This window comes from Pristis pectinata, chromosome 21 (genome assembly GCF_009764475.1).
Source record: "Pristis pectinata isolate sPriPec2 chromosome 21, sPriPec2.1.pri, whole genome shotgun sequence".
In the NCBI taxonomy this organism is placed as follows: domain Eukaryota; kingdom Metazoa; phylum Chordata; class Chondrichthyes; order Rhinopristiformes; family Pristidae; genus Pristis; species Pristis pectinata.
In genome coordinates this window covers 8,676,850-8,691,870 of record NC_067425.1, presented here as the reverse complement: position 1 = coordinate 8,691,870, position 15,021 = coordinate 8,676,850, and the positions used below count along the sequence as shown (strand labels likewise).

The 15,021-nt window shown below is 37.7% G+C and overlaps 1 protein-coding gene across 6 annotated transcripts in view; it reads left to right on the top strand.

The window, feature by feature from the left end:
• The window catches only part of nf1a (neurofibromin 1a), a 261,284-nt gene that overhangs the window by 74,138 nt on the left and 172,125 nt on the right, over positions 1–15,021 (top strand). For all 6 annotated transcript variants that reach the window (XM_052035185.1, XM_052035188.1, XM_052035186.1 and 3 more), the window contains exons 11-16: positions 983–1,057; positions 5,813–5,944; positions 8,326–8,460; positions 9,926–10,039; positions 10,453–10,532; positions 14,659–14,782. In XM_052035185.1, coding sequence (XP_051891145.1) covers positions 983–1,057; positions 5,813–5,944; positions 8,326–8,460; positions 9,926–10,039; positions 10,453–10,532; positions 14,659–14,782 — 660 coding nt within the window. The remainder of the gene's footprint in view (positions 1–982; positions 1,058–5,812; positions 5,945–8,325; positions 8,461–9,925; positions 10,040–10,452; positions 10,533–14,658; positions 14,783–15,021) is intronic.

Sequence of the window (15,021 nt, the reverse complement as noted above, 5' to 3'; positions counted from 1 at the left end):
TTGAGGTCCCTGATAACTCCCAGAGACCCATTCCTCAGTCTCATTCCCCCTCTGCTTATTTCCCTGTACCCTACAACTTGTTCTCTTTCACACATGCCCATCAACTCCCCTTTGATTCTCTTTTTCGTTTCCTCTTTTCCTACACCAAGGAATGTTAAGTAATTATACATATGAAGTATGTGTAACTATATTGTGAGTTGTTGTAATTAAAATTAGTTCAAGTGGCTTGCAGTTTTACCTGCTGAATCAAGAGATTCCCCGGAAGGATGATGTAGAAAGGTTTTGAGCAGTTTTCGAGGCCATGTCTCTTGAAGATGACCAGATCAATCGCCATGCCTGGCCATGGTGGAATTTGAAGTGGTGACCTTTATTGGTAGTTCACAAGTAAATGCACAGCATTCTTGCACAGTTCAATTTTGCATAGAGCTTTATGACAGCAAATGAGCAAAATTGCTGCAATGACATAGTTAAGTCAATGACTTGAATGGAGTAAGAGAAGCAAGGCTGCAAAGGATGGCTCTGCACAATACAAGCAGTGGATAGAAAAAAAGTGTCCAACTAAGTGCAATGAGAAGTGACAGAATAATCCATTTTAATTTGGTTGTGAGTTAAATATTAGCCCAAGTACTGGGAGATCTCCTCCCCTATTTTTTTGAAAAGCACTGCTTTTATCTTCATCTGAATGGGCAAAATGTGAAGACTAGCTTTACTCTGCTGTAACATATCATATCTTGAGGTGCGGAAAGGCAGCTTTTTTTTTCAGGGACCCCAAGTAAAGTGGTGAGCCTTCAGTAATTTTTTTCCCCTAGTGAGTGGCTTGCGGGACAGTCGGAAGCCAGGTGTGCAGTGCAGGTGTACGTATGCCAAAAAGGACAGTGTGGTGGGCTGATTAGTTTTTGAACCCTTGGGTTTTTTTCAACAACCTGGCAGATTGCATTTTATACATCCTCTTGCTGACATTAAGTTCTTTGCCTTGTTGCAGGTCTGTTTGGCATCATCTTCTCCTCCAACCTTTCATTATGTGTTGGTTAATTCATTGCACAGAATTATTACCAATGTAAGTATTTAATGCTGCAGCAAATTGTTACTTTGGTGCTGTGTAAGTAGTAAGTAGATTTGAATGGTACCTGTTAATGTCATGTACAAATTTCTGAACACAACTTCGGTGCTTTGTTAAAGTGATAACGTGAACTTAAATATTAACTCTGCATTTTACTGAAGCCTTGTGGGTTCATTCTTGTATAAAATTAGTTTGTGAAGATTTTTACTGAAGTCACTTCTGAGATGGATTTCCTTGTTAAACTGGAAGTTTGGGGTGCTTTCTTGCGTTTGAATACAGTTTTTTCAACTGGGTTTGAATGTGGTACAAACTCTTAGGTTCCAACTCTCTACTTGCCTTGAAGTGTATTGGGGTATTCTCAAAGATGATCCCAAGGAGTTCATCTGTTGTTTGATTGAGCCTTTCTACTTAGTGCTCAGGGCTAATTTTCTAACCAAAAATCTGAAATAGGAATGATTAATAACAGCAAGTAGGCAGGCGCCTTTGAAGAGATGAGATTCATTTTTTCCAGAAAAGAAGTTTGCTAGAATTGATCTTTATAATTACTACGAATATAAAACCAACATATCCCCACCGGTGGTCCAGATTGTGGTCAGTTAATTCTGCACAGTGTTAGACTCTGAGTGATTTTTGTTTCCAAATTAAGCCTTCAGCAGAGGCATTTCTGTTCTGAAATTCTTCAGTGGTCCAAAGGTTAATGATGGTCCTTCATCCAAGTGGAGTAGAAATGAGGTTCAAATATTGCTAAGGAAATATTCACTGACCTTAAAACGTAAACAAGATCGCTCATGGTGAACATGCAGTTTTAAAGGATTCATTCATCGTTTCTCTGGGCACATTGGGAAATTGAATAATTTCATGGTTCTTTGCAAGATTGTTTCCCTTGACCTCAGCCAGAGAAGGATGTTTCATTTAAAAAAAATCAGTTTAAATATGTGCCAGAGTCTCATGAGTCATGCTGTTTGTGGAAAAGATTGGACTGAGTAATATTTTAACATGTATATATTCTCTGATTTTTTTTTTGGGAACAGTTGAACTTTAAATAAAAATTGTTTAGTTTGTATTATTCATGCATTCTGAAGCTTCCCACTTTGCTATGTTTGAATTAAGATTAAATTTCAGATTATGCTTTAACACAAAGAGTAAGTATATTTATTACCATAGGAGGCAGACCTTTTGGGAATGTTTAAGGTCCTCTAATATTGTCCATTTATGAAGGACCAGTGTGTTATTTGCCGTCATTTTTCAACCAATGCTGAGGTTGAAGCAACATCAGTTTGAGGTCTGGAGATGTCTAGCCGTTGCAGCTTTTAAGCCTGAAAGTACCAGCATTTTACCCTGATGGTGTAAAGGAGCTTGCATACTGCATTAGAGCCTTTCAGCCCACCAAGTCTATGCTGACCCTCAAGCACCCATTTATGCTAATACTACACCATCTCTTGTGTCTCTTACACTCATCCCGTTTTATTCTCCCCACATTCCCATCAACTCCCCACAAACTCTACCGCTCACCTACATACCAAGGGAAATTTGCTAACCAATTAACCTACCTACTGACACGTCTTTAATTTGTCGGAGGAAACTGGAGTATTTGGAAGAAACCCATCTGGTAACAGGAAGAACATCTAAATTACACACACAGCACCCGAGGTCAGCATTGAACCCGGGTTGCGGGAACTGTGAGGCAGTAACTCTACTCGCTGTGCCACTTGTGCAGCCCCAACTGCATGCTTCAGAGTTTGTCACTCGAGCTATATATTTCTGAATTCAACTTTCTTGGGTACTCTAATTTGGTATGTCCTTGCTGATGGTGGATGCAGGCTGTTAAGCAAAGCTTTTCAAACAAAAGCCACAAATGCTTAGCTGCCAGCTGTTGGAACTTTCTCCTTAAGCTCCTGAACTAAATGGTTCTTTTAAAGTATATTTTTTACTGTATGATTGCTTTCTTAGAATTTGATGTTTAATATATTATTTAATGACACCTTAACATGATACTGCTTTGGTTGAAAATGTTGAAGATTGCTGTCTGTCCATTGGATCTAGGGATTACACAACTAAATCAGCCACAAGGTGTCACTTTAAGTAGTCATGGCATGTTAAACAATTATATACTTGCAGATTGTGACATTTACTATACTTGTGATGTCTCCAGAGACTGGTGTAAGTTAACATTATAATTTAGCAATGAGAATGGAAGACATCTCAATTAGCTGTGTCCTTGTGGTAGAGTGTGTGGAGAAATGAGAAGCATTTTTCACGTTGAGGTCAACTCTCTACTTGCCAGAGAGTGGTTGGTGGGTGGGATATGAGGTAGCTGTCATCTTAGATGAAAAGACACAATACCTTTATGTAAAAGAATCTGATTTTAATTTAATGACCGGTATTTGGATTTAATGGTCTGTTCTGTTGATGTATTGGCTCAAAAGTTAGTACTTCTGGTTCAGATGATGCCTGCTTCATAAATTCTGCAATTTTGGACATGAATTATTCCTGAAGTAAACCACTCTGATGGATACACTAGAGCCATTAATTGTTAGCTTGGAGGTATTGATAGTGGTTCAAAGCAATAAGGAAATAGGACATATGCCGGGAACAAATGATTTAAATTAATGGAGAAGAAAAGAGTTAAATCTTTTCCAGTGAACTAAGTTGAGGTTTTAATTTTTAACTTAATAGTTCCAGGATGAACCAAGTCTTGAAAGAAGGTTTCTCCTCAAAAAATAACTTATTTTTGTCCCCTGAGATAATGTTCCCATTGTGTATTTTTCAACTATTTTCAATTGTTTTTCAGTGCCTACAATTTTTCTTTTTAATTACAATTACAGTACATACAGTATCTATGCATTTATGAACAATCAATTTTCAACTGAGTGTTTTGGGCATGGGGAAAAGTTTGGAAAGCCAACTTCTAGTTTGAAGCTCAAGTTCTGTAAGTGAGTTAACGTCTGTTATGGAAATCCATTTTGTGCACAACAAACAGAAACAAACCTATTTATTTTACTTGAACTACACTATCCAGTGACAATTTGGTGTTGGTGATGGCAAAAATTTTTTTGACTCCAACCAGCTAAAAATTATGCTCTTGCCTTAAATGTAACATGATAGCTGAACATGTATTAGCCTAAATTGCCACAGGCAATGGTTTTTGAAAATGACATTACTTTTCATTGATGTCTGAAGGCTTTGAATGCTTAACAAAAGCCTATAGATGTTTAAACCACAGATATTTCTCCATTGGTGATTTGCTTTATTTGCTATTCTTTTTCTGGTTCTCCAGAGAATTCTGAACTAGGATAGCTTAAGCCTGGTAATACTCTTCATCTGTCAGCACTGCTTGAATATAGCTTGATTACTTCCTGACTGTGAATAAACAAATAATCAAACTGCATAGATAAGATGAATGGTCACAGTCCTTTAACCCAGGGTAGGGGTGTCTAAAACTAGAGGGCATAGATTTAAGATAAGTGGGGAAAGATTTAAGGGGGACCTGAGGGGCAAAATTTTCACACAGAGGGTGGGAGGTATGTGGAATGAACTGGAAGTGGTAAAGGTGGGTACAATTGTAAAGTTAAGAAGACATTTGGACGGGTACATGGATAGGAAAGATTTAGAGGGATATGGACCAAATGCAGGCAAATGGTAGGCACCTTGGTTGGCATGGATGAGTTGGGCTGAAGGGCCTGTTTCTGTGCTGTGTAACTCTATGCATTTCTTCTCTGAATTTTTTTTTAAAGATATTTTACCTATCCCATCCCCTCCACCTACAACATTTACTCTATACAAGGCTGTTGATTGACCTTTATACTGGAAAGATTTAATTAACTTGTACAGTGTATAGTTGACTCTTGGCTTTTGTATAGCTTTCAGAAAGAATTGCATGTGACAGTAAAGTTAGAACATAAAATAATGTTTGCACTGTCTTAACCAACTGGAAACTGAGGGAGGGTTTGATGCATGTCAGTGCAGTTCAATTATGTAACTTTTTTTTTGAAATGATTTATTTGTCAAGTTTCTACACAAAGCTGCATTCATGTAAAGAAAATAGTAGACTGCATCACTTCCTGGGATCTATTGACAAAGATTGCTAGGTACTGCTTAGTACAACATTTGTCAGAATGCTCATATTGAGCAGCCGGGCGGCATGGTAGCGTAGCGGTTAGCGTAACACTATTACAGCGCCAGCGATTGGGGTTCAATTCCTGTCGCTGTCTGTAAGGATTTCGTACATTCTCCCCGTGACTGCATGGGTTTCCTCCGGGTGCTCCGGTTTCCTCCCACATTCCAAAGACATATGAGTTAGTAGGTTAACATGGGTGTAATTGGGCGGCGCAGACTCGTTGGGCTGGAAGGGCCTATTACCATGCTGTATAAATAAAACTTTTTAATGTTTTGCGATCTGAGTTTCACTCAAGCCTGATCCAATTCTGACCACTAGTTTTCTGTGTAATGTTAGTCCAATCCCAGTTCTTAAAGGGAGCATGTTGACAGCTCAAAATTGCAAGTAATGTGGCATGAGTAGTTTCCTAAAGTCTATGAAGGTGGAAAGATAAAACCATTTTATGTATGTTATTAGAAATCTGCAGGGAAGCACTAGATTTCAAGGTGTGCAAACTCTCTGCCCTCTTCTGGATGGTGAAGGAATGGTATATTAACACTCAATTAACTGTGAATAGATGCAAGATGATTAAGTTGAACTGTGTTTAATGAAATGTGTCTCATGTATTTTCTCTTTCCTATCCCTTGCATTTTAAGTCTGCAGTGGATTGGTGGCCCAAGATTGATGCCGTGTACTGTTACTCAGGAGAACTCAGAGGCATGTTGGCAGAAACTCTGAGCAGGGTGATGCAGAGCTGCAGCACGCATGCTCCCTTGCGTATGACATCGGTACGCCTATTAATTGGTTCCTTGTTGGACTATTTGAGTGTTTCCATTATGCCATTGCTGCAGTTTTTCCATAACTGTTTGTCTGAGATATAGTTTCCAGCATAATATTTTTTTGAACCATGCATCCTCTAATAGAAATAAACTTATACATTTGCAAGAGTTAGAAAATAAGATTTCAACTAATTAATAATGGGTGGATACTGGTCATCATTGGATTCTACTTTTTCTTAAGGATCAGTTTTTTGTAGTATAATATTAGTTATTGAATTGTACATGAATGAAATGGAGGTGCAGCAGAAAGTAAATATTTATGGATGTTTTCCCTGCAATTACTGTAGGTTTGTACTAGAGAAATAACAATTTTGAGAGAAGGAAAAATTTTTGGTTTTAGTTCTGCAGGGTCCATTTGAATAGGGATAGACAAATACAAATACCTGTACTGTACTGAACAGTTTGCTCTTTTAAGTGTGGAAGTCTGTTTAAAACAAAATCTTGAAACCTTCATAAAAAAAAATCTATCTTTTTAGCAGGCAAGAGGGCCAACTTCTTGTGAAAGTGTGACACAAGTTTTTCTTAATCCACGAAAGGCTGCCTCTTTCTTGTGAGAGGCCAAGGATTAGGCATTTTTTGACAAAAGCGTGCACTGCACTGAATGTTCAGTAACAAAACCTATAATGAAATAAATTATAAGCCAGTGTGGTTCAACAGAAATTAAATGTATCATTGGTATTATAGTTATAATACATTTCAATATAACTTTTTAAAGTATGATCACAAAAATTACTAATTAGTTCCAAAAACAAGATCCTCCTCTCCCTATATTTTGCATCATTCCCATTCAAGAGTTCAGATGCCTTGATTTCTTGCATTTAACAAAGCAGTCCTAAAGTCGGGTACAGTCTGAAAGCCAAGATATCTTTTTGCACTTGGTTGCAGAGGCCATGGATAGAATTCTTGGAATCCATTACAAAATTGACTGATGAAGCTCCACCCCATGATTATCCTGTTGACATCACAAAATGAAATGTTTAATATTTTCATCAGACCTGTGGCTTCTTACTGATTCAGGATGGAGCACTTAGCACCAAGGAGTGCCTCCATTCATGTAAATCATTGAAGTGTTTTCTTTGGTATGAATCTAATTTTTCCTCTCCATTACTGTCCCTGAAAATTGGCATGATTCTGTCGCTGGACAATAAAAAGTGTTAGACAAAAGAAAAATGATTGGACCAAAATCTTTTAACCTTGTAATAGCTTGTAGTATGGATGTTTGATGTTTACAATTTTTCACATTGGACACGTGCTCTGTGTGTGTTTGTTTTACACTGTAGTCTATTTTACACATTGGTGTTGAATTGGTACTACACAACTGGATGGAACAGGTAAATTTTTGTGCTTGTCTATCACTGGTATTTGAGATTTTCAATGGACATTGTGCCAAATTTAGCATTAGACCACGATGCCCCTTTGTAGATTATGGAGAGAAAAGGTGATTTATTTTCAGAAATTATATGTAAAGGAGTATTACTAGATGGGAACACGTAGATAAGTTTATGGAACCTTTTGAGCTTTTAGTTTGCTGCTTAACTGAAAGTTGTCCATAGTAGTGTTTCATTTCTGTTGTATACATTAATTGGATGAAGTAATGTTGTCACTCAGTTTTCCGAGGTTATAAGATGTGGAATATATTGTACATAGGTAGATTGGAGCATTCTGATCCAGTTTATGGGGAGGGGGAGAGGGAAGGGGCATTTATAAACATGCAAAATCTTTCATTTCATAACCCATTTGTAACTATATGTTTAGTGTCACCTGTTCGGATAGGTAGCAGCTGTTTAACATGGCTACTCTGACATTGATTGGTGGTGCTTTGTCTTCTGCTTTATTTTCTGTGCTTATTGGCTGCTGTCGCTCACATGATCAGACGCCAACCAGTCACTGTTTTGCATGGCAGTGGGCTTCTGTTGCTGTAAGTATGATTCATAGTAACTACCACAGAAAAGCAATTAGACCACGGACTTTTCTGTGTTTAGTTACATTAGTAAACACAGTGTAATCTATCTAGGTCTGAATACGTAGCATGCATCCACCTTCTCAAATAAAATCTTAATTGTTGAAAAAAAATCTGATTAAATTTAAACAGCTCCTTTTCTGCCATGCATTTACTAATGTTTTGCATTTTGTTCCATTGTTTTATAATTGGTTTTTGAATGTACATAGTGGTTTTAATAAGTTGTGTGTATGTATGTGTATAGAGGCTAGTGTTAACATATGAATCAGACTTTTGGTACATTCAAAACCAGAGCAATATTTTGTTTGGTATGATCAACCGAACTATCTTGTTTATCTTCATTTTTCCTCTTTTCAAACATTTATTTCAGAGTCTTACATTCAAGGAAAAAATGTCAAGCCTTAAATTTAAAGAAAAACCAACTGACTCGGAAACCCGGAGTTATAAGTTTTTACTGTTGGCCATTGTGAAATTAATTCATGGAGACCCAAAGCTTATGTTACATGTAAGTGTTGGAGGGGCTGTGAAGTTGAAGCTTGAAGGAACATTATAAATGTCAAGCCAGTGCAATTTTGTGACTAATTAATAAATCTAATGTAGTAAAGGTAACAACATCAATGGTTTGGAAGCAAGAATACCAGTTTTATTAATTCACTGATGCTATTAATATAAGTTAATGGATGCAATACAGAGATTCATCAACACTGCGGATTGTGCCAGATGATTTCTAATACCTGCCAATGACAACAAAATAAAGAAACTTGGATTTGTGTTTTAAGAAGAGTTTCCTATAAGCTATTTTTTGTATAGTTCCCCAGTTGAACTATATCTTGTATATCATGTTGCATAATTCTTGAGGAAATATAATCCAAGTCATGTTTTCTGTTGAAATTAATGCAAATACTCAAGTGTCTATGTGTCATGGCTTCATTTTAGTTAGATTACAACATGTATCTTAGCACTGAATATCAATATGAAGACTTTTCCTGCAAACTGATGAGTAGAGAATATCTTCGGGTATCAAACTGGTGAAATGGCCAAATTAAAAGCAAAATAATCTTTTTTGTATTGTTACGAACCAGCGACAAAAGAAACACTCCGAGTCATGTATAAGTGTTTAAAACTACTTTATTAATAACTACTTATGATAATAAGAAAAATAAAAATAAAAATGTTAAATCTTAAACATTAACCCCAAAAACTAAACTCGTAGTGTGTGTGTGTGGCAAATTCCCAAACTCCAAGTCCAGGAATAGTTCTCAAAGTTCAGTTCAGCAAGCCATAAGGTGAAATGTGAGCAAAGGCTTCTTCAACAACCGCCGTTGACTGAAGACAAAACGTAGATGTAAAGAGAAAATAGAGAGTAATTACGAAATCCAAATGTTCCACTTTGGAACCCAAACGACACCTCAGTGTTTACTCAGCAGTGACCACTCCACCACATCTTCCTCACCCCGAAAGGCACTCGAATCGTGGCCGTCCACACAAATACCTGTTTCCTTCTACAGGTCAACAACAAAGTGAACTCCACTGCTTTGTTCCGAAGTATCTGCCACCCTGAAAAGCATCTGAGACGTGGCTGTCCACACAAATACCTGTTTCCCTCTGCAGGTTAACGACAAAGTGGACTCCACTGGATTACTCCAAAAATCCATACGTGGATTGTAGTGACAGGCACAGTTATTGTTTCTCATCCATCGATAGCGAAACTAGTAGGCTGCTCTCTCGAGCTCTCGCTGACTGCTTCAAAAACGTCATTACGTCCTTTATCTTCTGTTGTTGTAACCACGACACACACACACCACTATGCTCTATCTTAAAGGGAGATTCATCAATAGTAACCCAGTTCGTAACAGTATGAATATAAGGATGCACAGGGAGATTTCTGTGTAAATTCCTTCCAATTAGGTTTTTTATTGTTTTCAGTTTCATCTTTTGAACTTTTCAAAAATTATTTTTATGCTGTTTAGAATCCAGGGAAGACTGGACATGAAATTCAGAACAGCACTGCTGAGTTGATAACTGGTCTAGTTCAGCTGGTTCCACAGACGAGCATGCCCGAGATAGCACAGGAAGCCATGGAGGTGAGAACATTAATTTAGAAACATTCTGCTTCATTTCTGATCAATCAAGTCTGAGGTTTTATTAAAACTGTTTCCTTTTGCCATCTTTTGTTTATAGTTCTGGGGAAGTTTTATCCAGAATATTGCTATCTTTATATATTGCCAATAGAACTACTTGGCATTTCCAACATTTAATGCCTTCCGTGTGCATTATATATACTTGAACGGCAAAATAAAATATCTATCGAGCATGTCCAAAGAAAACTGGTTCGAGTAATCACCGGAACCTTACTGCAATGAAAATTTATGATTTGAGATATTAATTGGTTCATTGATTATTGGAAAAAAATGATTTGATCAAACGCCTTTTTGGGCATTTTGCTAAGCTTCCATTTGCTCTTGGATAAAATTTTTCTTACTGTTTCTATTTCCAGGCCTTGTTGGTTCTTCACCAACCAGAAAACATAGGGTTATGGAACCCAGATGCACCAATAGCAACGTTCTGGGATATAAGGTAAACCTCAATGTATTCACGTACTAAATCCTGTTCTCTCACCGTTCCTTTTTGACAATGTCGTACGTGTGTTGAAGTCAGTATTCTTGAGGGGCTTTATATTGTGAAGAATATGTAGATGGTTTACTTACTAAGGTAGTCCCCTCTTTAAAAACATTCAGATGCTGTTGAAGTGATTCGCAATGCAAGTATATCTTCCTTCCAAAGTTTTAACTGAGGATTTTGTGTGAAGTGGTTTGTTCCTGCATTTTATCAGCGGCACACTATTCAGTTTTATCATGCTTATGAAGCAATGAGGCCTTATTTATTGTTGTACTTAATACGTTCCAATACCTGGAAGACATGAATTCAATGATAAACTACAGCAGAAAATTAATGTTGGTTACTAGATTGCTGAAGGGCTATTTCCCATGCATGTAGTTATTCAGGTCAGGTTTCATTAAACTCCCTGCATGTTCTATATTCGCTTTTCTTTAATCTGATAAGCATCCAACAAGAGAACAGAAATATCTAATATTCCAATTAGAGGCAGGTTGAAGAGCGAGAGAGAGAGAAACTGAAGTGTTGTTAAAAGGAAGTAGTTTGGCAAAAATCCAGGGGTAATTGGCATCCTATTCATTCCTGGATAGATGATCAGAAAGTGGACCTTAAAGTAATTTCTTGTTTTTGCACACCTGAACTAAAACTACTGTATTTATGTGAGCTGATGGCAATTTTGTACCAAAAGTCAATTTATTTTTGCCATATCTGTTAGGTTATTGGATAATTCAGATTTAGAAAGGTAGTAATCTACTTCAACTAATCAATGCTAGATTTACAGATGCAGTAATATTCAAAGCTTAAGAGCTTTTCTCAACAAAAAGACCACGGAAACTAAAAAGAGAGAAATAACAAGGTTATAAAAAGAAGTTAGATGGAAAAGCATGAGTCTCAGAAAATTTGTAACTTAGAAGGAAGCCATTTGGCCTATTGTGTCTGTGCACTCGGGAACTATCCAATCTAATCCTGCCTTCTGGCACATGGTACGTAGCCAAGTATACATTTCAGTAATAAGATCAAGACTTCTGCCTCTACTGTTTAAGGTAGTGAATTCCAGACCCTACCCCTAGATGAGCAAAAACAATTTTCCTCATTTTTAATCTTTTTACCTATTATTTTAAAACTGTGACGGCTAGTTTTTTTTTTACCCCTTGGCTAAGAGAAATAGATCCATCCAATTTATTCTATCCTGCCCCTTCATGATTCTATACACCTAAGTCTTGTTCCATCCCATTCAATTGTTCCTCATAGCCAAATTTTTCCAGTCCTGCCAACATCCTTGTAAATTACCTCTGCACTGCGAATACATTTTTCCTGTAAAAACTGTACACTAGTCAAGCTTGTGGTTTAGCCAGCATTATAAATATTTGCATCAATATCTCCTTGCTCTTTTATTCCATATTTGGGTTAATAAAGGAAAGCAACTTGAATGCCTTTAAACTACTTTACTGACCTGTCCTGGTCCCTTTTAAGGATATGTGAACATATTCTTCAAGGGCTCTCTGTTCATCCACACCTTTCACATCCTCCCAATTATAGTAAGTTCCCTTGTGGTTGATACATCTCACAAAATGTGTTACTGCACACTTCTCTGGATTAAATTCCAGAGGATACTCTTCTGTTCAACTGACCGAAGAATTTACGTATATCTTCTTGCAGTCTAAAACTTTTCTGCTCACTGTCAACTACATGGTTAATTTTTGTACCTCTGCAACTCGTTTATCATGTCCCCTACATTTAAGTACGATTCATGATGAAGCAGTACAAAAAGCGGGGGAAAGCTGGAACCTCTCTGGTGACAGCCTTGTAGTTGTTAAAGCATCTGCCCACTATTACACTTCGCTTACCGTTACTGAGCCAACTTTGCATCTGATTTGCCATCCTCCCTGGGATCGCATGGACTTTTTTTTGCCTTGCCAAGATCCATGTGAACTAAATCAAGTGCACCACCCTCGGTGACCACCTTTGTTACCTCACGGGGGTAAAAAAAAGATCAGTTAAAATTGTCAGTCATGATCTCACAGAATTGGTTCCAAAATGTTACAGTTTGAAATTCAAAATACTGTAATGTTAAAGGAAATATATTTATGTCTGAAAGAAGTAATTTCACTTTCTTTTTACCCTCCAGTCCACTTTAGAAATCTTTGTCAAATCTCAAGCCCATTTGTACTTTGGTCTGGTTCTTGGAACTTTATGGGCAGCGTGATGTATTAAATAATCTAAAAGTTTCAGAGTCCCACTCGCAGTTATTCAGAATAATTCTGTTGAGTCCTCAATAGAAGTTCAGAGAGAGGAATCTTTGGAAGATTGCTGCTACAGTAGTCACTTCTGTCCACACTGAGGATCAGAAAGCAAAGGCTTTCAGTCACCCTGATGTTGTTCAGTGATATAGACTGAGTGCCTCTGCCTGTTTTGAGCTCTGAAACTTAAAGCTATATGGATTTGCAGTAATTGGCTTCCAAAGCACTCCTTTAAAAATCAGAAATTTTGCTTTCTTAAAATTGGATGAAGACGTGGAGTGTATTTTAAAAAAATAAAGAGCTCCTGCATGTTTTATTACAATTTGACCTTTAATAATTTATGGTAAAATTCAGTTTTCTGAAAATGCTTCAGTATCCAAGATCCATTCTTATGCATCTAGAACGTTCATTGCATGGCCAGGAATAGAAACACTCTCAATGATCCAGGTTGAAATCAAACCTCCCCTCATGCTTTTTAAAGATGCTGGAAACAGTTAGTTCAGTTGAATTGGAAAGAATATGATCATTCTTTCAATATTGTGTGACATCTGCTCTTAGTCATGGCACATGGCTTCAAGAAGCAGCAGTTGCAGTTCAACTCCAATTTAGTTCCAGTTAAGGAACACAGCTGCTGTTTTGAACTTCCAGAGAATGAGTTAATGCAAATGGAGAGAGGCAAGTTTATGGCATTTTTGCTGTTTAAGATGGAAACAAACAACTAAATGGAACACAGTGAACATTCCCAGATGGCAAACTTTTCTAATTGGTTTTATGTTAAAACCAACTGAGCTGTGCTCCCTACAGCCCCAGGCACTTCATAAACACAGAAGGAGGAGGACTAAATCAGTTGGTGACTTGAGCTCGTTCCATCATACAATGAGACCATTGCTGATCCAATTTTTGCCAAGACTTAATTTTTCATCAAGTTAGAGGCATACAGCACAGAAACGGACCCTTTGGCTCACCGAGTCCATGCTGACAATCAAGCACCCATTCACATTAATCACATTCTTTCATTTTCCCTGCATCCCTATTAACGCACTTCAATTCGACCACTCACCTACACATTAGGGACAATGAACAGCAGCCAGTTAACCTAACAACATGTCTTTGGGATATGAGAGGAAACTGTGGCACTCGTTGGAAACCCACACATCACAGAGCAAACTCTGCACAGACAGTATTGAAGGTCAGGATTGAACCTGGGTTACTGCAGCTGTGAAACGGCAGCTCTACTTGCTGCTTCACTGTGCCGCCCCATTTTCTTCTATCTACCCATGCCCCTTGACTCTCTTGTGGTTGAAATGTCTTTCAGTCTCTTCCTTGAATGTCAATGATTCTACCTTCACAGCTCTCTGGAGTAGAGCATCCCAAAGAATCACAACTCCTCATCTTAGTCTGAAATGGTAGACTCCATATTCTGAAGTGAAGCCCCTTAGTTCTAGATGCCCTTTGTAAGGGAAACATTCTTTCAGCATTCATACAGTTAAGTCTTCTGAAAATCCTATGTTTTAATATGATCTCCATTCATTATTCTAAAGTCCAATGAGGATTAGGCTCAACCTTACAAGTCAACCTGGTGAACTGTATCTGCACTGGCTTTGATGCAGGTGTATCATTCCTTGAATATGGGACCAAACTGTGTGCAATTTTGCCAATACCCCGTAAAATTGCATCAGAATTTTCCTCCCTCCTCCCCCCCCCCCCCCCCCGCCCCGAATTACTTTGTGTCCCTGCATGTGATTTCAGTACTTTGCCCAGAACTGTCATCCTCCTCTACCGAGCACCAAGAATCTAACTGAAAAGTTGATATCTTTTTTTCTAATTGCTTCATTTTGTGTTGACAGCTCTCAGGTTCTGTTCTTCATCTGTAAGAAATTGATTGCTCATCAGGTGCTGAACAGCACAGAAATTCTCAAGTGGTTGCGGGAGATTCTAATTTGTCGGAATAAGTTTCTATTGAAGAATAAGGTAGTACTCTCTGGGATATCTTACCGACTTGTTTTCTTGAGCTAACAGAATTACATGCCATTGTCCTATCCCCATGGAAAAAATAAAGGCCTGATGTAGAGTTTTATGGCAAAATAATATCATTGCATAGTAATTTTAAGTAATGGAAAGATAAGTCATTTTTGCAGGTAATCTTTCACTGTATTTATAGGATACAAAATGTACTATACCAGGAAGGTCTTCAGTGGGCTAATTGATCT